At 37.7% G+C, this 22613-nt stretch overlaps 1 protein-coding gene and 1 long non-coding RNA gene across 2 annotated transcripts in view; both read left to right on the forward strand.

The window, feature by feature from the left end:
• Positions 1-223: 223 nt before the first annotated feature.
• Positions 224-22613, forward strand: part of tjp1a (tight junction protein 1a) — a 94999-nt gene continuing 72609 nt past the window's right edge. The window contains 2 exon segments of the mRNA XM_046841059.1: positions 224-977; positions 10652-10799. Of these exon segments, the coding sequence (XP_046697015.1) occupies positions 763-977; positions 10652-10799 (363 nt within the window). The 5' untranslated portion in view covers positions 224-762.
• Positions 20112-21276, forward strand: LOC124380203. Its single transcript, XR_006924626.1, has 2 exons — positions 20112-20610; positions 20714-21276. It is a non-coding gene; the product is annotated as an uncharacterized LOC124380203 (long non-coding RNA).

The raw sequence follows: 22613 nt of genomic DNA on the forward strand, positions 1-22613 counted from the left end.
TCTTTTTTTCTTTTTTTCTCATTATTTGTCTTTTTAACCCTTCTTTCTTTACCTTTTATTAAATCCATTTTATTGCTTTGCTTTTCTGTATACACTTTTCTCTTATTATTTATTTTCCTTGTGTTTTTTTATTTCCCCCTTTCTTCCTCACTTTCCGTTTTTACATTTCGCTCTCTCTCGAGCTCTCTCTCACGCACTCACACACACGCGCGCGCGCGCTCACATCGCTTTTGCATCGCTCACGGATGCACGCGCACGCGCTCTTTGCCTGTCTTGCCGCTCGCGCGTCGCTTTTCTTCTTTATATCCCCCCGGCCCCCTCCGTCCTCCGCGCGCGCCTGCATTTTCCGTGTTGTTGCGCTTCGTGTATTTTTTTCCTTTCGCTTGATTTTTTATCTCAAACTGGAAAGTTTGTGTTTTGTTTTGTTTGTTTTTATTTGAGCGCGCGCGCGGCGGCGGAGAGACAAACCAACAAACAAGAAGAAGAACCAGAGCGCGGCTCTGCTCCCTGGCCGCCGCTGACCGGCCTGACACGGATTAGGCGGCGGATCTGAGCGCTAATGAGATCGCACCGGAGACGCGGCAGACATGGAGTTTAGCAGCGCCGTGCTTGGGTTCGGGTTAGTTCTTCGTGCTGCTGCTGCTGTCACTGCTGCCACTGCTGCTGCCTGTCACTCGGACATGGCGCTCTGAGAGTAACGGAGGCGCGCGCGCCTGAACCTGCTCTGCACACGGTTTTCTTTTCTTTTGCACGAGCTTCTGCATGCTCACCTGTGCGTGTACTTGTCTTTCCCCGGTGTATTTGTGGTTTGTTAAAGAGCGCGCGTGCGCGTTTGTGTGTGTGTACGCGTGCATGTTGGAGTGGACTGTAACCTACTCTAACATGAAGTACCAGAAATACATTACGGTTATGCAGATGGCTATGGGAGTGACCGCGTCCAACAAAGACGATTGCATCCCTCCGAAAAGACAGCTGTGGTGAGTAATAAAAAAAAAAGTATGAATGGACCGGGGAGCGCGTGCATGAATGAATGAATGAATTAATGAATGCAAGCCAACGCGAGGAGGGCAATTATCTGGGAATGAATGTGTTAGATGCAATAAAAGAGGACTAAAGCTAGAGAAAAAGAAAAAACCCACAAACAAAGAAAGAGAGAGAGAGAGAGAGAGAGAGAGAGAGAGATGAGCGTGACATGTCGAGATCTGTTGTCAGTGTGCACGCGCGTCTCAGCGCAGCCCCAGTGTGCAGAAGTAAGTCTTGACCGAGCTCTCAATACTCAACTCTCACTTTTTAGTCAAATATCCTTAATTAAATTGCTTTTTTTTTTTTTTTAAGAAAAAATCAACTGATCTCATCTTTCATCATTATGATCATCATGATTTTTGTGCATACAGGATATTACATTATTTATTATATGATATATTTATATAGTATAGATCAGGAGTTTAATTAGGATTTAGGGCCTGGGCTTATTAGAGGATTAAAAATAAGGGGCACTAAAACTCGGGGTGAGACCCAGTGATTTTACTCGGGTGGTGATTTGGGCCTAACAATATAAAAACCCACATCAGTGGAAACTGACCAATGTGGTTCCCTCTCTCTGTGCGTGACCTGTGTTTGTTTGTTTGTTGTGGCCAAAAACTTTACACTTTAGGTGGCTATCATTGGCGATCCATGAGTGGAATCAAGGATCATTTGAAGTGCACAGTATTTATTTTAGCCAATCAAAACATATTGAGATTTACCAAGTGCAGTAATGTAATAATAATGACAATGTCTTACATTTAGCTCAACCACTTTTTAACAATGTGGTGGTTCCCCAATGCCAATTCTCACCCACTAATTCATCTCTATGGCTATGACAGCTGCCAACTGTGGACGGTAGGTGGTGGGTCAAAGTCGAGCCAGCCTCACATCAGCCTTCAGCCTCTAGCCTCTTTCTAAGGCCACACCCACATAAATCTGTATATTTTTGAAAAAAAAAAATTCTCCACATTTAAAAATGTTTTCAGCCAGTTTGGATAAGCAATTCTTGGAAAAACAGCTGTGGCCTAAAATGCTTTTCATCTGACTAATATAGTTCTTGACTCTTAACCCCTAGCAATAGGTTTCTGTGATATTGTCTGGAGTCAAATTAGTAATTGATCAACAATAGGGTGAACATTTTTCTTTTTGGGAAACGTGAAAATAGAGTATAACATCATCGGGCTTTTATGGACCATTGCTCTACCGTTAGCTCTTAAAGTGAAACTTTGAAGATACACAGCAGGCACTATTCTGGGGAAAGACACATAATGGCTGTACAGAGGTATTTCTGAGCATGTAGTGGTTATTGAGGAAGCGGCATAGAAAGTGCTCAATTATTTATGCTATTAGATGGAGTTATATAGAATTGCAAAATGTCCTCTGATTATTTGCTGGAAATGATATGTGTTACAGTGAACACATCTCATCTCATCATTATCTTTAATAAAGTGCTGTCCAATGTAACCCATTTTTAGAACACACACACACACACACACACACACACACACACACACACACACACACACACACTTTACACAAACCGCCAACCATCTGTGAGTATAATGAATTGATTGATTTTGGATATTCTCTGCTCTTTTGAACTCACCGCTTGGACACCTTCACTCGAGACATCTCATTAAACTTTACATAATTTCTGATTAAAAACCTCATTAAATTCGTCAGGATTTATTTTCTTACGATGAAACACTGCCTGGGTCGGTCATGTACACAGCTCAGTGTCATTATGTAATAATGAAAATGCATGTGTTTATTATATTGAGCTCAATAGGAGTTTTTTAAGCTCAAAAATCCATATTTTAATCAATACTGTGTGCCTTTAGAGGAATTATACAATAAAGGGATGCACAGGTTTCCGTGTATTAGAGTATTACATCAGAACCTCTCCTAACCTTTCATTGGCTGTGATGTTTTATATTTTGGCAATTCCTTTTGGGAATGATTTGATGAGTCAATTTTTTTGAGACAGCCCTTTTTGGTGAATGTTGTGAGTGTTATGGGAGAAAATCTTTTTCCCTTTGTGTAGTGCAAGACAATGCAATTAATTTCATTTTATATACTCATGAAACGGTGTTTTAACACTTGAGGAGTGAATGTTGAGGTTTGACTCTCAGCTGAGTATATGAACTGCATAACAAAGAGGGAAAATGCATTGTGTGCAGTCAAGTGTGCACTGGGGGAGGTGATGAGTTACTGAGAAACAAGGAAATTTATTAGTAAATACCAAATATCAGCACAAAAGGACAAAAACAGTACGAGAGGCTTATTTTTTTTGTCAGTTTGCATGTGTAATGCTTTGTTGGCTTTATTTAATGAGACCTTATTAAAGGCAAGAATGCTACAGTATATTGTTAATGAGAACGGGCAGATCAGAGAGATTACCAATCCAAATATCGCTTCATGGTTCTTGAGTTTAACCCTTCACTGTAACCTCCAGGTTCTTTAGGCTGTTCATGTAGAGCCATCATTAGCAGCAGCGAGTGGTCTCCAATTAAAGAGAACTCCATCCAGAGCTGGGACATCAGGATAAATCAAGCAAGTCTGAATTAAAGAAAGTTAGAGAGAGATTTCTGTAATTTTTTCTTTTTCTTTTTCAAAAATGTAGTCATGAAAATTTGTAGAGATTCTTGATGCTAGGACATTCTGTGACCCCGAAGCTACAACAGCAAAATTGTTCCTGTTCATTTGTAAGACGGTTGTACACTCTTTGTCCTCTATCGATCATGGTGAAAGTTTTTCCTCCAGCTGTGTGGAGCAGAAGTTTTGAAAGTCCGGAAGTTTTTGGTGGTTTTACATGTTAAACACCCCCACGTTTGGTAGCTATGATGTGATTATAAATGAGAGATTTCTGTCTTAAGGGTGTGTCATGTCATTGCCTGCTTCCTCAATCTAAAACCCATTAACCACAAGATCCACAAAAAATGTCTCCAGGCTTCAAATACTGCACATCTGAACTCTTTCAACATACAACCATTAACCCGTTTGACCCGGGGCAAAAAATTTAAATTTCTGCCTCTTATGGACGTGTTTGTGTTCAGCATTGAATTTATTTTGATGTTACACTCCACAAAGGTGTTTCATATCTCTTCTGAAAGTAGACACTCAGGTCTTTAAGATTAACGAGTGTTTCGTTTGTCATTTTTATCCATGCCTACTCTTTTTCTTCTTCTTTTTCTCCTTCTTCTTCTTCTTCTTCTTCTTTCGGCTTTTCCCATTGGGGTTGCCACAGCGGCACATCCGTCTCCATACCCCCTGTCTTCTACATCTGCTTTCTTCAAACCAGCTATCTGCATGTCTTCCTTCACCACATTCATAAACCTCCTCCTTGGCCTTCCTCTTTTCCTCCTTCCTTGCGTCTCCATCATCAGCATTCTCCTACTGATATACCCCATGTTTAACCATGCCTACTAAGAACAATTATTTGATGTTTATTGTGGCAGTGGACTTATAAAGATATATAGACTATTCATGATACTCTACATACAGAAACCCAACAATGTCCTGATTGAAAGTTTAATATGTTTTTGTTGAATGGGTTGAAGAATTAGTTTTCAAGCATGTCCCCTCATTGCACCTGTTGGCAAGAACCGAGTCAGCTGGGTCACTTGCATGAACTGTGAATGAACCTGACACTGAACCTTATATGACGTACTTAGTGAACTGCCACATCTTATAAACATCTCTTTTCCTAATCTCGTCCTCCATCTGTCAGGCCTGTCTAGCCCACCTAATCAGGGTCATGATCCCTGTCACGCTTCTGATTACCTCATGTTAAAGCACACACTCCAAATGTACACAGTAATCAGGCAGTGCGTTATGATCTAAAAGCTGACCACTTAATGTAAAAAGATTCCTTTAGTCTATAAGTTCACGGGCAATGTTTAGCTTGACCGAATGCAATTGGACATGGCATGAGTCATCACTGAAGCCCAGGGATGGATTTTTTTTGGATGACATGCAAGTGTCAAAGACGTTGTGTCCTGTCTGCAGAGCCTCAGAGAACACATGCTAACTGCTGCTGATGATTTATGACTCACCAGTTTTGCAGGTCATAAAAGTTGTTACTGCACTTGCAAGAGTTCATCAAGTTCAGAAAACAGAATGGCAGGTAGTGCCGGCAAATTAATTTTTTCTTCCAAATGTATTTTTTTATTTGCATTTGATTTTGAAAAACCCACAGCTTTATCAAAGCTTCCTATAAAATCCTTTAAACCAGAATCAGAATTAATTTACTTGCCATAACTATATATTTACATTGGGGTTTTTTTTATATTCAGTCAATAATCATATATATATATATATATATATATATATATATATATATATATATATATATATATATATATATATATATATATTAAATAAATGAACGTTAAATTAATTAATCGGCAGTACAGATTTAAGCATGCATGCTGATTGTAACCCAGTTAGTTTATTTTTTGTATTTTAGTTGTTGTTTTAGGGATGTTTTGGGTTTATAGACCAGATGTTAGGCAGGACAGCCATCCTCTGTTTTTAACTCAAAGTGGGACATTGTGTTATTTTTGGGCTTTGTAATGCAACATTAATGGAGCTCCTGTCTCAAAAGAGTTGCTGTGTTTTATTTTTTAAATACACTTAATGTATTACTTCTTGTATAGCCATGTGTTGTTAGGGCTACTGTTTATAAAATAATTAAATAAATAAATAAATAAATAAATAAATAAATAAATAAATAAATAAAGATAATATGCTTACAGTAAAAAAATAACGTCAATAACGTCATTCAAAATTTTAAGAAAATGATGTCTAATGTTGTGAGTAAAAACACTGCAAATCGTTAAAAAATAAAGTAGAAAAAGTCATATAATAATTGAAAGTTAAAATACATAATCTGACTAAACAGTACATATAAGTGCAAAGTTTCAATCAGTGCAACATGAGAACCGATGAGGATGTGATGTTGTTGTCTCTTTTGAAGAATAAAATGCAGGAACTGATTGTCTTTGAGGCTATTAATAAAAATATGTAGATTTACAAGAATGATCACTAAAATCATTGATTTAAAGGAGTGGAACTCCAAAATGCTCTGTCCTCTGCAGCATATGGAAAAGTGCGATGAACCTGAGCATTATAAGGAGTCTATATCATAACACACATCACTTTACTGTGTGGTGTTAAATCTGGTATGCTGTGACGGTAATATAATCATTCAAATCCTTCATGGTGATCGCTACCCGAGATTACCTTTTCCATCTTATTTAATAAAAATGTTTTTCTTAATATGGTATTTTTGAAATTTCTTGTACAGATGTTCCAAATACCTAATTGCAATCGTTACTGCGTATTGAGTGAATGTATTATCACACAATCCATCTGTTCTGATGAACAAGGCATTGATTATTATGTGTATTTGTTTCTGTTTATTTTTCCCCAAGCTTGTTATGCATTTTTCTCCTTATGTTCCAATCATTTTACAAGTTTCTGAGTTTCCTGGTTTGTTTTTCTTAGTTTATGAAGCTTGCCTGTTCTTTAAGTTTAATGATGGACGACAATTTAATAGGACCCACAGTTCTTCTTCTTCTTTCGGCTGCTCCCATTAGGGGTCGCCACAGCGGATCATCCGTCTCCATACCACCCTGTCCTCCACATCTGCCTCTTTCACACCAACTACCTGCATGTCTTCCCTCACCACATCCATGAACCTCCTCCTTGGCCTTCCTCTTTTCCTCCTACCTGGTGGCTCCATCCTCAGCATTCTTCTACCAATATAATTCATGTCCCTCCTCTGCACATGTCCAAACCATCTCAATCTCGCCTCCCTCACCTTGTCACCAAAACATCCTACATGCGCTGTCCCTCTAATAAACTCATTTCTGATCTTGTCCATCCTTGTCACTCCCAACAAAACCTTAACATCTTCAGCTCTGCTACCTCCAGCTCCACCTCCTGTCTTCTACCCAATGCCACTGTCTCTAATCCATACAACATCGCAGGTCTCACCACAGTCCTATAAACTTTCCTTTCATTCTTGCAGATACCCTACTATCACAAATCACTCCTGTCACTCTTCTCCACCCACTCCACCCTGCCTGCACTCTTTTCTTTACTTCTCTAACACACTCTCCATTACTTTGCACTGTTGACCCCAGGTACCTGAACTCCTCCGCCTTCTCCAACTCTTTTCCCTGCAACGGCACCACTCCACTGCCCTCCCTCTCATTCACACACATGTACTCTGTCTTACTCCTACTGACTTTCATTCCCCTTCTCTCCAGCGCATATCTCCACCTCTCCAGGCTCTTCTCAACCTGCTTACTACTCTCACCACAAATCACAATATCATCCGCAAACATCATAGTCCAGGGAGACTCCTGTCTGACCTCGTCCGTCAACCTGTCCATCACCACTGCAAACAGGAAAGGGCTCAGGGCCGATCCTTGATGTAATCTAACCCTCACCCTGAACCAGTCTGTCATTTCTACTGCACACTTCACTGCTGTCACACTGTCCTCATACATGTCCTGCACCACCCTCACATACTTCTCTGACACACCTGACTTCCTCATACAGTACCACAGCTCCTCTCTTTCGGCACCCTGTCGTACGCTTTCTCTAAATCCACAAATACACAATGCAATTCCTTCTGTCCTTCTCTATACTTCTCAATCAACATCCTCAAAGCAAATAACGCATCTGTGGTGCTCTTTCTCAGCATGAAACCATACTGTTGCTCACAGATGGTCACCTCTTCTCTCAGCCTGGCTTCCACTACTCTTTCCCATAACTTCATGGTGTAACTGATCAACTTAATTCCCCTGTAGTTACTGCAGGTCTTCACATCTCCCTTATGCTTAAAGATCGGTACCAGCACACTCCTTCTCCATTCCTCAGGCATTCATCAGTTGCTCAAAATACTCCCTCTACCTTCTCAACACACTCTCCTCACTAGTCAACACATTTCCCTCTCCATCCTTTACTGCTCTAACTTGCAGTACATCCTTCCCAGCTCGGTCCCTCTGCCTGGCCAATTGGTATAAATCCTTTTCTCCTTCCTTAGTGTCCAACCTCTCATACAGCTCCTCTTATGCCTTTTCCTTGGCTTTCGCCACATCCCTCTTTACCTGCTGCCGCATCTCCTTGTACTTCTGCCTACTTTTCTCATCACTCTGTCTATCCCACTTCTGTTTTGCCAACCTCTTTCTCCTTATGCTCTCCTGCACTTCCTCATTCCACCACCACATCTCCTTGTCTTCCTTTCTATTTCCAGATGTCACACCAAGTACTTTTCTAGCTGCCTCCCTCATCACTCCTGCAGTAGTTTCCTAATCACCCAACACCTCTTCACCACCACCGAGCCCCTGTCTGACCTCTTCCTGAACCTCACACTACACTCTTCCTCCTTCAGTTTCCACCATCTTATTCTTCTTTCAGTCCTCACTCTCCTTCTCTTCTTCTTCGCCTCCAAAACCATCCTACAGACCACCATCCGATGCTGTCTAGCTACACTGTCCCCTGCCAACACCTTACAGTCTCCAATCTCCTTCAGGTTGCATCTCCTGCATAGAACATAGTCCACCTGTGTGCACCTTCCTCCACTCTTATATGTCACCCTATGATCCTCCTTCTTCTTAAAATAAGTGTTCACCACTGCCATTTCCATCCTTTTAGCAAAATCTACCACCATCTGCCCTTCCACATTCCTCTCCTTAAGGCCATACGTACTCATCACATCCTCATCACCTCTGTTCCCTTCACCAACATGCCCATTAAAGTCTGCCCCAATCACCAATCGTTCTTTCCTAGGTACACCATCTACCACTTCATCTAATTCACTCCAGAATCTTTCCTTCTCCTCCATCTCACAGCCAACTTGTGGAGCATAGGCACTGATGACATTTATCATCATCCCTTCAACTTCCAACATTTACGATCATCACCCTATCAGAAACTCTCTTCACCTCCACTACACTCTTACTGTACTCTTCCCTCAGAATCACCCCTACACCATTTCTCTTTCCATCCACACCATGATAGAACAGTTTGAACCCACCTCCAATGTTCCTGGCCTTATTCCCTTTCCACTTGGTCTCCTGAACACATAACATATCTACCTTTCTCCTCTCCATCATATCAGCTATCTCTCTCCCTTTACCCGTCATAGTACCAACATTTAAAGTACCAACCCGAACCTCCACTCTCCTACACTGCTCCTTTTCCTGTTGTCTCTGTAGACGTCTTCCTCCTCTCCTTCTCCTACTTTGGCCAACAGTAGCCCAATTTTCACCGGTACCCTGTCGGCTAACGATACCTGTGGCGGTCGTTGTTAACCCGGGTCTCGACCGATCCGGTATGAAATTCTCATTTGTGATCCGCATATTTGATTTGGCACATGTTTTACGCTGGATGCCCTTCCTAACGCAACCCTCCCCATTTACCTGGGCTTGGGACCGGCACTAAGAATGCACTGGCTTGTGCCACAGTTGCAATAGTATAATCTATAAATCATATTGTTACACAGATTATTACTAGTGTAAAAAGCTCCTTATTTGCCTAAAGACCTTGAGTTCTGTAGCTTTAGCTTAATGCAGCCTAATATCAGTTTTATTCTCCCCATCACCTAACATTTTATCAGTCTACAGTAAGTGAATGATAGACAGAGAAAAAGATACAGAAATGAGAGTGTGTGTATGTGTGAGTGAAAGAAAGGGAGAAAAGAGAGAGAGAGAGAGAGAGAGAGAGAGAGAGAGAGAGAGAGAGAGAGAAGGATTATGGCTTGTACCTTGCACTGGGCCCTTGGCTGTCACATAACATTAAAACCACTTCTGCACACTTGCCTCCAATTTCTCTCCAAACCAACAGGGAGAGAAAAAATACCCAATAACAAGTTTTTGCTCGTCTCTTTTCTGCATTACCTGTGTTTATGACGCCTCTTTAGTTTTCTCTGATACTACCTATAAGTCTTGACAGAGCTATGTTAGAGCCCAAATTGGAATGCAGAGAGTGTAAATATGGAACACTGACTGATCTAAAACACGTTTTGCACAGTGTTCTTCACCTACTGAGGGAAAAGTGTGGCTGAACAGAAGTTTAAAAGTGTTATAAACAAAAGTACCTAGACAATATGTTTCCTCAATCATGTCAGAAAAACCCCAGATTTCACTGTGAAGAGAGATGTTTGTTATTAGACCCCTCCTTAGGTTTCTTAGTGTTTTTTAATGGGTTTAAATGTGTTTCTGTTGGTCTGCAATGGTAATTTAATAGAATGTTTTGCTTCAATGTATCCTGAATGCTTATCAAAATTTGGTCAGATTAATGATCATATAAATGCATGCAGAGAATTCCAAATGGAAATCTACAGGTATCTGATGGAAACCAATTCCCTGTGCATTAAAAATGTTCCTCTCACTGTATAAATCTTTTATTAATACAGAAGCATGAGCATCTCTGCATCTTTTACTGGCGGGTTTATTTCTGTCACATCGCGTTTCTTTAATGTTTACTCTGCGCTAACACTGTTCTCAAAAGTCACCGTGTGTACCCACATCCTACCGTCTCACTGCTGTGTTATTGTAAATTAGTTCCAAGTCTAATAATATGAACTTCTCGTTTTGCATTTGTACCCCAGGGTGCCTCCCAGCTCCGACGCTGCCACCTCGTCCGGCGCGGTTCCCCCCGGGGTGGCAGTGAGCCAGGGGAAGCCGTCACTGCGTAGGATCAAGGGACGAGTTCATCGCAGCAAGAGCCTGGACAGCATCGACTTGCTGGACTGCAATGTGAGTCGACAAATTACTCACAGTATAAATGATAAGTCGAGAATGCTCAGGTGTTTGTGCAAATGAGGGTGTAATTGAGGTTTTTTTGATGTTTTAAATATTATTATGCACAACTGATCATGTTGTAGGTAATAGCATAGGTTTTAAATTAAACTATAGGTATACAGGCTTCGGGTGTCTTTTAATGTCCACTGTTTCATTCTTATTTTAAAAGCTTTACTGTACCGTATTTTAACCACTTTTGTACAGTATATATTTTATATACTGTATAGAGGCATTGACAGGCATTTCTGCACTTCTTTATGTTTGCAACTTCATTTTCGTTAAATGCAGTACCTTTGTGAAGAGCAGTAAATATCAATTCTAAAATTGTTCAACATATTTTGTTCATCTAAGTATTGTATCATTTATTCTCAAGTTTAGTTCTTAACCCAGGTAAAGGTTTATAATGACATGCTCATATGTTTGTGTAAATGACTTTCTCTGGGTCATTTCACTGTTTACCAGTCAAGTTCCAATAAATCACTCCTTCAGCACCACAGAAGTTCCAAATATTCTAAAATATTTTGGATTTAAATATAAATTCAATCCACTTTATGATGATATGCAAAATGTCACGAGTCCTTTCCTAGAGGCAAAGTTGAGATCTCCACGTTGCATAACAACACCTCAATTCTGTTCTCTCATCTTCCTAACCGTGTGCATGTTGTGCCCAAATTTAGTAAATGGGGCGGTAGAGAAATGGCTTAAGGCCATAAATGTACTGAGTGACCCTCATGCCTTTATCAACCCTTCCAAGTCTTTCTGTCTCTCTAGCGATTTATCAGATTAAATAAGTTTACCACAAAAGGAAGCCTCAGTATGAGTCAGCTAAAGATTTTTGATGTAGGATGATTGCAGGACCATTTATTACATTAGATCATACTTGCTATAACCACTTGTCTTCTTCAAATCCTTTTTCAGTCATGGAATTTAAAATTACTAACATCAGAAGCTATTCTGGACCATTTCAGCAATGTCGGCCTCAGGTTCCTTAAACGACTCAGCCAAGGTGAACCTTAGACCGAAAATGGATTTAAGGCACTACACATCTATTTAACTGAGCCATAATTTAAGATTTGAAAACCTGAATGTCAGGATTTTAAAGCTGTTTTGTGGCTGAAGATTGTTGCCATATAATGTTTGCTGAATTATCAGAGTGTTTTAGCTCTTCTGCCTAGAGGTGAAAACTTCCCTATAAATGGATTACCATTGCATACAAATCAAGGCATAAATGGATAACCTAAAGTAGCCTCCCATACAAGTCAAGGAATAAATAAATATAGGACACAGAATCAGTATTTTCAGTGACTTCTCAGTTTCTGCATTCGAATCCTATTGAATTAGTGTGAATTGATTGATGTGAAGAAACCAGAGGAAAACAAAAGAACTTAAATACCGTGGATATAGGAATGACTTTGTTAGTTATTACAGGAAGAGACTCATTGTTTCTCAGGAAAACAAAAACACATAATTGTGAACTAATCATTTTAAACCAGTGCACTTATTTAAAAAAATGTCATTAATGTTGAGGCTGTATTATGTGTTGTTATGTTCTGTATTATGCTGTCACTGCCCTGCTCCACTGACAGATAATTCAGTGTAATTCTACTCATCGCAGGGGGGGACTTTTAGTGATATTAGCCATTCCTCTGCGTTTGTTAAGTAACAGGAAGGGGAAAGGATATTAAGTGTGCTTGAGTGCTTGAGGTCCTTCTTACTAGCTAGCAAGTAAAACGGTCGCTCTGTTGACCTAAAACATAAAAACAGCCTGCTAATTTTAACATTTAAGCTTTAAATATCTCTGGGAAGGGTGCCTATAATTCTGGAGTTGACTTAAAGCCTTAGGATGCTTTGACCCTGAAGCCAATTTTTATCCTAAATGGTGCAATGCACAGTAATTGGTTGAATCTAATACAATAATAGACACCTTGACTGTGGTGCTGAGGTGGATTTTTTATTTTTATTTTTTATTTTTTTCTCGATTAGCCAGTTCAACCACAACCACAAATGACTCTGACCTTTTTGTCTTGTTTGTTTCCTTACAAATTTGTAATGATTACTCTATTTATTTCTAAAGACTTGCCTGTTGACCTGTAAATGTTATTGAATTTCTGCTCAGGTAACAATAGAGATCTAATCGAATGGAGCTTATTGTGCTTCTAGTACAGAATACAAATGCACACTGAAGCATATTTACCTTCATTATTATTGAGCAGATGTTTTTTTCAACCTTTTTTCACATTATTTTTGTAAACACATTTACTGTACATTATTACTATAAAATGATGGTCATGTATGAGGTGATGAACAGAAGGATCAGTAGCTGCATAAACATAATAGTTTAAGAATTATTTAACCAAGTTTTGCTTATATCTTTCTTTTTTGGCTTTTAGTAGCTCTCTGATGAAATATTACATGTAAGAGGCCTAGGCCAAACTGTAAAACACTCCATACATCTACTGGCTTTATGCTTAATGCAAGCTAAGAGAAGTAATATGACCTATTTAATGGATTAGCTGCTTGAAAACAGAGATGGTTTCCATGTGAAAGAGATTCACTACATTCACACATTTCTAAGCCAGTTACAAGATTGTTAACAGTATACTGAAAATGCATTGTTATTTACCAATGAAATTTCAATATGGTAAAATGACAAGATTTTTGATCTTATTACAACTGAGCAGTTACGTGGTCCAGGGCCCACACACACACACACACACACACACACACACACACACACACACACACACACATACACTACTAAACCAAAGTACAAAACCATTTCCCTCATCCAGTCCCTTTTACATTATTTCTAATTGCTCTCTCTCTCTCTCTCTCTCTCTCTCTCACTTTCTCTCACTCTCACTTTCTATCTGTCTCTCACTTTTTTCTCTCTTGTTTTTTGTCCTCTTCCTGTCATTCAGTTTAGTCACCAGCAATGACTTAATTAACCTCCTATTATTTCAACTGAGACAGTTTACACCGTTATCTCCAGAGTCATTTTTTCATGTTGACATGCAATTACTGTGTGTGTGTGTGTGTGTGTGTGTGTGTGTGTGTGTGTGTGTGTGTGTGTTTTGATAAATGCATTATTACAGGGCAACCCCACCATGGCAGGCCATTTGTACGTTAGTGGAATGTATGACGGTTAAATCTGGAAATGACCACATTGCAATTACGTGAATCTGTTATCAATGTCTAGTGGCTGAAACATGCCATTGCAAATGACATATTTTATTTTTATTTAACCTTTATTCAAATAAGATTCACATTGAGATTACATATTCTGACAATTTAAACAATCTTCCTATAAATTTCTTGAAATCTGACCATGGAATGATTTTCCCTAGGTTTAGATGTTTCTGCCTGTTATTCCATTAAACTCAGGCACCATAATTTACCAAATCCATAATGTTATTTTTCTTTTGGTCTTAATATAAAAGTAAGTATGTTTTATCCTGTTCATGGAGTAAATAACAGAGAGTGCTTTACTCATGACATTCTACACAGTGCACTTTGCTATAGTAGCTCACTGTCACACATTGAGAAGAGTTTGAAAGGTGTGTATAAGACAGATTGGACTTGTCCTGAGGCTGTTTTTATTGTATGCAAATCCTGTCAAAATGGATGCAGAGGATCATGTGACATTTCAATAAATCATGGAATCATCAGGTCTCTGAACAAAGGGATGTGACAGTTCGGAGATCTGTTTGTGTCTATATATCTTAAAAGTATCCCACCTGCTTAAGTGTCTAGGCATAACAGTGATATCAGTTAGACACCAAACACACACACCAAATCAATCCTAAAACACAGTTTTCTCCCTTTTCACTTTTGGGGGTCTTCAGAGCTTTTGGTACTGATACAACAGTGTGACTCAGATATGTATAAAAAAAATTATAATTGTTTAGGAAAGTGTGTAATTTTCTCTCTCTCTCTCTCTCTCTCTCTCTCTCTCTCTCTCTCTCTCTCTCTCTCTCTCTCTCTCAGTTTCTCATGATATACCAATAAACTTGTCCCCTTCTGCTCTCCAGACCTGCCTAATCCATCCTAATGACCCTACTTCTGGATGGAGTTTTTTCATTGGCATACATTTACTGCTGTCTAGGATGGCTTTGAACTTTAATCAATAGGAACAGTTTGATTCAGTGGCTTAGGGCTACAACTGCCAAAAACTGTTTTTGTACCCAAAAGTTAATAACCCCAACAATGCTGAAACTTTAAAAATGAATATCTGGTTTCCCCAAAAAACAGGTAGGTAGGTAGGTAGGTAGGTAGGTAGGTAGGTAGGTAGGTAGGTAGGTAGGTAGGTAGGTCGGTGGGTGGGTAGGTTTGGGTGGGTGGGTGTGTGGATGGTTGGGTGGATAATTGGGTGGCGGTGGTAGGTCTAGATAAATGTACTATTTACTAAGTGCAGATAAATATGTAGTATATGTACAGCATGTAATACAATTGCACAAACAGGAAGAGAAGCTACAATGGAAAAGTATGGATAGAACATATATTAAATAACTACTGTTATGAAAAATATAAAAAAGAAATGTCCAGTTTCTCGATGAAACATGCACCCACACTGCTGTTTATATTTATATATATTTAACATGAATGTGAAAAATGTTGTGTATATTTTAGTGAGTCTGACATGCAGACAGTGTGCATATTCACTGCTGCTAATGTCAAAACCTCTTGACCTTCAGGTAATCAGAGCACAGTGTACAGTAAATTACTAGCTGAGAAATTATTAGCTTAGTGCTCGAGCCAGACCACTTTCCGGGAGATTCTACACACTTCATCCATTAAACACTCCTATAAATTCTTCAAAGATACTCAAGATAAAGAGAATCCATTAGTGTTGTGGGACAGTAATGTCTCGCTGCCATAAAGATGAAGGCCTCTGTATACAGGTTTAGAGTGGTCTTTAATCACATCTTGTGTGTGTGTGTGTGTGTGTGTGTGTGTGTGTGTGTGTGTGTGTTGTTGTTGCTCTACTCAGTTACTACATACACTGACATCATTGGACAGAAATCTAGTTTAATGCAGGACATCTATTAAAATAAATAGCACATAACAGCTACCGATGTTTTAGTGCCATGCAAGAACACAGGAATGTTTTCAAATCTAGACTTCAGTATGTAGGGTTAAAAAAAACCCACCTTTTATTACGTTTTTTCCACATATTATTTATTATATCTTATTATTACTATTCTGTTATTATTCTAAATCATTTTAAAACTATGATAAAATTTAAAAGTAAATGTAGTGATTTGAGGCCCGGTAATTCCCGAGAACCGGAAAAAGATAAAATGGCATTCCGACCTCCAAAGTCGTGGGATATCAGATATCAGTGCTCAGGATTTCGGATATGAAGACCTGAATGCTTATTCCTGTGTGTAATTACAGTGACCACTCATGGAATTCAAGCCCAAAAATGATATTGGAGCTTTTGAGAAAATCTTCCTTGAACTCCGAGTTGGAATCATGATTAGAGGTCAGATGTTTACAAGTTCCAAATTGGACATGAATACAGAATCCGCACAAACAAACTGGCTGATTGTAAACGAGAATTTCTCCAACGCATGCAGTCTAGTTTACATATGTGATTGTAGGCTGTATTTAATCAAAAACCACCTAAACCTACTGCCTTTGGCCAAAACTAGAGATCTATTGTTATTAGTGGTATCAGGATACTGACATCAGACACCCTGTCACTAGGCTATAGCGCTAATGAAAATGTGAAACTAAATGGCATCATTCTGGAAATATTTTACGATTTGTGACTGCAATCAAAGCACCAATGCTTTGTAAATATCATAATAATAAACAGCAGCATTTTTCCGCAATACAGGAAACTTGAAATAAACCTAAACATATGCTGACAGGGTGAGAAAAAGGTCTAGGTGTGTGAAAATATATATATTTATTTTAACCCATATGTTGCTCTTCATCGTAGACAGCAAGGAATTTAAATACAATGAGCTTAATGGAATATGCTTTACTTACAGCTGTATGGAAGTGCTTTTTGTAGCTCTAAACCCTACTGAAACCATGGTAATTAATGTAGCTAGCTAATGTAATTCAGCACAAGTGATTGAACACACATATGGCTTCTATTTGAAATGGGAAGACTTGGAAAGTAGACGCCTCATCAATTACACTCATATGTGCCAGTTGAACATTTTATTTCTGATTTATTCCCTCTTTGCTGTTATAATTACCTCCACTATTCTGGGCAGGATTTTCAGTAGATTTTGCAGTTTGATTGTGGAGGTTTGTGTTCAATCAGCAACAAAAGCATTAGTGAGATCACGCACTGTTGTTGGGTGAAGGGGTCCGGGTTCTGTGCGTGACACCCTGCTCTTGTTGTCCTTCATTTAGCATTGAACATTTTCATTTCTATGAATATTTATTTCAATTCTAATTTCTGAATGATATGACTTCAGCACCATGGAGAGCAGCTGGTGGGCTTGTGATGTCAGTGCTTTGCCTTTTTCAATGTTAAATCACATGTCTTTGTTATATATATATATATATATATATATATATATATATATATATATATATATATATATATATATATTATATATATATAATTAATTAGTAAATATTAGGGATGTTTAACAAATATATTTGAATCATGTAATCCCATGATTGGCAATAGTGAACTCAAGACTACCTTATCCGTTTTATATGGACCTTAAACTAATACTTTACATTTCAACTTTTTAATACTCTTATTAACATGTCCATGGTCAAATATTAATGCTTTATTCAAATGTATGTTTACATGAGGACAAAATGTTCTTGTAAATGTTTTAAAGTAATTATAGTGTTTAAAATGTATATATATATATATATATATATATATATATATATATATATATATATATATATATATATATATAATTTGCTCAGTATTTTAGAAGGCTGGAATACATTTATTTAAACATAAATCAAGCAAATACATTTTTTGATAATTTAAACAGCCTCCTTTAAACCAGCACAGGTTTCGGCCTCTCGCATGTGACATGCATCAGCCATGTCTGATTCCACATATGCTGGGGGTCTCAAGTCTCTCAGTCTGTTGCTATGGAAACATGGTTTTCGATAGCAGAGTGTAGAGGAAGAATGATTTGTATGTTGTTATTTTTTCTAACATACACAGAGAGGGGTGTTGCTCATGTTAATGCATCTCTTATAGTTTATCTTTATTTAGTTTTATAGTCCTATTCGTTTATCAAAATTACTTTCTATTTGTCTTTAAATTAAGCCAGTGCTGATGGAAATAAAAATAATAATGAAAATCATTACAGATTATAGGTTGTGGGTTAATGTCGAAACCTGTAAACCAGAAAGCCCAGTTTTACTGCAAAATGCATATTGTTGATATTTTGTGTTTTTTTTTCACAATTTATAGGATTGATTACATGAATAGATTTCTAGCTGGTATTTAGTTTCCCTGTAAACGTAAACTGATGAGCTTGTAAGATTAAACTGTGTGTACACACTACGGGCAACACTCAATAAGATTCACTTAACCGTTTCATTTTCATTTCATTTTTTGTCATGATCTCATAAATAATATTATACATAATCAACATGAAATTCATTGGACTGTTTTCACAATAAACAATATAATTCATGATTTTTCTGTTTCTCCAAAATAATTAGAACCATAAAATTGCTATAAAATAAACTACAGCTTATCACCATTATTAATCTAATAGCATGAAAACATTTTTTTATAACTTTCAAAAACAAAGAAAAAAAAAATCATGAGAAAAAGAAAATCATCAAAAGAAAGAAAGAAAGAAAGAAAGAAAGAAAGAAAGAAAGAAAGAAAGAAAGAAAGAAAGAAAGAAAGTGACCTGCCTCAGGGGAGCTTGTCCTGACCCTTACTATTGTTAGACATTTTATTTATAGATTTGTTTATTTAAAGATAGTGACAGTGACTGGAGGATTGTTGTGTGTGTGTGTGTGTGTGTGTGTGTGTGTGTGTGTGTGTGTGTGTGTGTGTGTGTGTGTGTGTGTGTGTGTTTGTGTGTGTCTCCAGGTCCTCCGCTGTGTTCCATTAGGATCACTGCTGCTATTTTTGTCCTTTAGCTGTGGCTTCGTAAGAGTGAAAGATAAGGGACAGGGCAGAAGGAAGGAACTAAGAAGAGGCAAGAATGAATGAAAAGCAGACAGAAGAGAAAAGCTGAGAGTTTGTAACAAGTTACTGCTTCATACGCCAATAACTTGCTTCAAAAGCCAAATTAGACATATTTATCCATTCACAAAATATCTACATGAAGCTTTTTATATTTCACATATAAAATGACATTAACATATATGCACTAACACTATTTTATTTAAATACACTGACGACTCGAAGTGAGAGACTATGAATTATAATCCATATGTTATTATGCAGTATTAATCACATAATCAATTACACTAATATAATATATATCTTATTAATGATCAGTCTATTGTCAGTTCATACAGCAAGTTTAACTTTTACGCTCGGACACACGTGGCTTGTTGAGTTCTGGAGGCAATTAATTGATTCATTTCTTTTAATTTTATATCAAACAAATCTCTTTATAAAACATTGTTGTCTATATAGTAACAACTCATTCAGCAGCATAATCCAAACTTAATACTAAACAGTTTAAAAACAACGATAATACAGTGCTGTTTTTTGTACCATTTGTAAAAAAGTCTTCAGTGTAAACACTTTGTAACAAGTTTGTAAATTGACCTTTACAGGATACTTGTCATGTGAGTGGAAATTTTTTTTATTCTTGTTGTTGATTTATAAACTGTAAGAGAAAGCAGGGAAAACTCATGCAAAGCACAGAGTTTTATTTTTCAAGACCTCATCCTCGCTTTCCCTCATAAACTGCTTCCTGTGTTCCTTTGTTTACTTTACGGGTATCTGCTTAGCGTCCAAACCTGTTCTCAGGACGTTACAGCATGCGAGTGCATGCAAACAGACACACGCCAAAGTGTCAAAACCTGTTACCTGCTAGCTGTAGAAGGAGATGTGTTATTTTTTTTTCCTGCTTTCTTTTGTAAACATTCAGAGAGTGACAGTGACATAATTCCATGCTCTGACTTTTATTCTAGAGCACATTGTAAGCTTGATTCCCTTTATCTTTAGACTAAACACAGAGCTTTCCCAGCATTCCTTATTGACATCAGGTCATTTATTATTTTTTATTATTACTATTACCAGATTCAGCTTGAACTTTTTTTGAAGTTCTGACTGGCAGTGCATTGTGTATTTTAGGCTTTATGAGGACTGTAAAGGTCCTCACAATGATAATATATTATGTTCATTGTTCTCAAAAAACTATGCTTTTGTTCGAAAAAATAACATTTTTTCTGAGGTATAGGTGTAGTTTTAGCATAGCTTTAATTATCTACCATAATTATTTATGATCATTTTTCATAATGAGTCAAGTAAAGGTTTTCACAAAGTTAGAGAGAATATAAATGCAGATTTCCTAAAAAAAACTTGGCTGGAAACTTGTGTTTCAAACAGTGGCCAGAAGATGGCAGGTTCTTCTCACTTTCCAACAGAAAAACACACCCAACAGAAAGTCCACACACACAAACATGCGCACACACACACACACACACACACACACACACACACACACACACATACTTCACTGCTCTTGTTTTCTGACAGGAGACAGTTCTCAACATACTTGTTTCTCACCAGGTTTTCTCTCTTATTAAAACAAACCTCCAGATGCGATTGTAAATTGTTGAAAAGGCCGAGGTAAATATTTCGAATGCTTTTTCAATATCATCATAACTTTATATATAAAAAATTATATATATAATATAATGATTGCCTTTGCTTTTATTTGGTGACCTTGCAGAGGAGGACGATTTGATCAGTGACTGCTGATTTGATTCACTGCTGAGGAATCAGTCCATAACAAAATGCTTTAAAAAGTATGAGAATATATATATTTCTTTGTCACAATGCAATATAGCCAGATGTTTAACACCGCTGCATTGTGGAAATCTGGAATCTGGTTGGTCAGAAGTTGTTAGTTAATTGTTAATAAATTTAATTTGTTGTATCTTTATTAAGAGAAAACAGTAACTTGTGGAAGTGTACATGTCTTTTTTATTCTTATTGTTGTCAAAAGAGTTTTTTTAACATTGTCATAAGTGAAGCTGTAAAGTTTTACCACATGTTTAGGACAAAGGAGTTGATACTTTCTCAATAACATGAACTAGGTAAGCTCCATTTTATTATTTTAGCCTAATTATCTTTAAAAAAATAGAGAAAAGAAAGAGAGAATGATGAAGGAACTATATATAGCATCATTACTGTAAGATGGAACAGTTTCATGGAATGTTAAGTGTCACTATAAATGGAGAAAAAGTGTATCATTCTTCAATAGATAACAATAAATGTTGTGGTACAAGAGGAGTAAAGCGTGAATATGTCCGTCTCTGCATATAAATAATTTGGATTATTGAGGTGGTGAATTTATATTTGTAGAACAGAAATGAGAATTGGCACATCGGTATGTAAATCCGCACAACAGCAGATGTGTTTGTCAACAAGAAAATAAATCCATACAATCAATATTTATCAATAGGCTCAATACATCCATCTGAGTGTTTTTGCTGGGGTTTTTTGTGCGTTTCTGAGTAATGTTTACTTTGTTCAGACGTGAGACAGGTGGTGGGCAACAACACTAATAGAAGTGCACTTCAGAGAAGACGAGTTCTGGCTCATTGCTTGGTGTTGGTAATGATGCTGGTTCAGGCACCGCTGGCTCAGGCTGAGCAGATGCAGGAAGATTTAATTAACCAAGTCAGTTGATACGGAAACTGCTAGTGGGGTTTTTCTTTGTTTGTGTGTGTGTGTGTGTGTCCAGCTTGTTTAGCTGTAGCTAATGTCTTTCTTTAGTTTCACAAACTAACTCGAGAACATTTAAACATTACATGGCAAGTTTTAATGGCACTTTTTTACACAGCAGCAGCAGAGTAAAAACCCTCTCTCACAGCTCTTTTCTGGATGAAATGCAAACAAAGCAGGACAGTAATGAACGTAATAGTGCTGTGTAGTGTCCTCTCATGCATGTCCTCAGAAGTAAACAGGTTTTGTGTAGGAATAAGGTGCAATACCAACTCACAATGATGGTTTTTGAAAGAAAGTTTTGATGAAAGACAGAATGTTTCTATTTCTGTTTATTTGTCAAACCTGCCAAATGGAATTGCAGTGTTCCAGTTTTTATTAGAACACACACCTGAATGGAAAGTCAGGGTTTTGGATTTTTTGCGGTTCATGACAACAGTCACAATGACGGCCGAAAGTTTTAAGGCAGACAGAGACAGAGAGGTTTCCCCGGTATTATTACTGTTATAGTTTAAGAACTATATACTCTTATTATTTGTCAAACCTACTACTTTCCATTCGGCTTGGTTTTCTTGATAAGTACACAACCCTAAATGAAAGGTCAGGGTTTTGGATTCGAGCAGTTCATGACAACAATCACAATGATGGTGGAAAGTTTTAAAGAAAGACAGAGCTCGTCCGTGTGTTTACAACATTTTCCAGTTCGATTTGGAAGCCTGACAGACAGGGATGTTTTGGCTCAGATATGCCATCTAGTGGATTTTCTTTTAATCCTCCAGATGTTCGTAAGCTATGCACAGGTGAGTAAACAATGTACGCAAATGTCACTCGGGTATAAACAGGCCTTAAGAATGAGCTGTGTGCGGAAATTATTTGATGCAGTCTTTTTAAGTAATAAAAAA

This window comes from Silurus meridionalis, chromosome 26 (genome assembly GCF_014805685.1).
Source record: "Silurus meridionalis isolate SWU-2019-XX chromosome 26, ASM1480568v1, whole genome shotgun sequence".
Taxonomy (NCBI): domain Eukaryota; kingdom Metazoa; phylum Chordata; class Actinopteri; order Siluriformes; family Siluridae; genus Silurus; species Silurus meridionalis.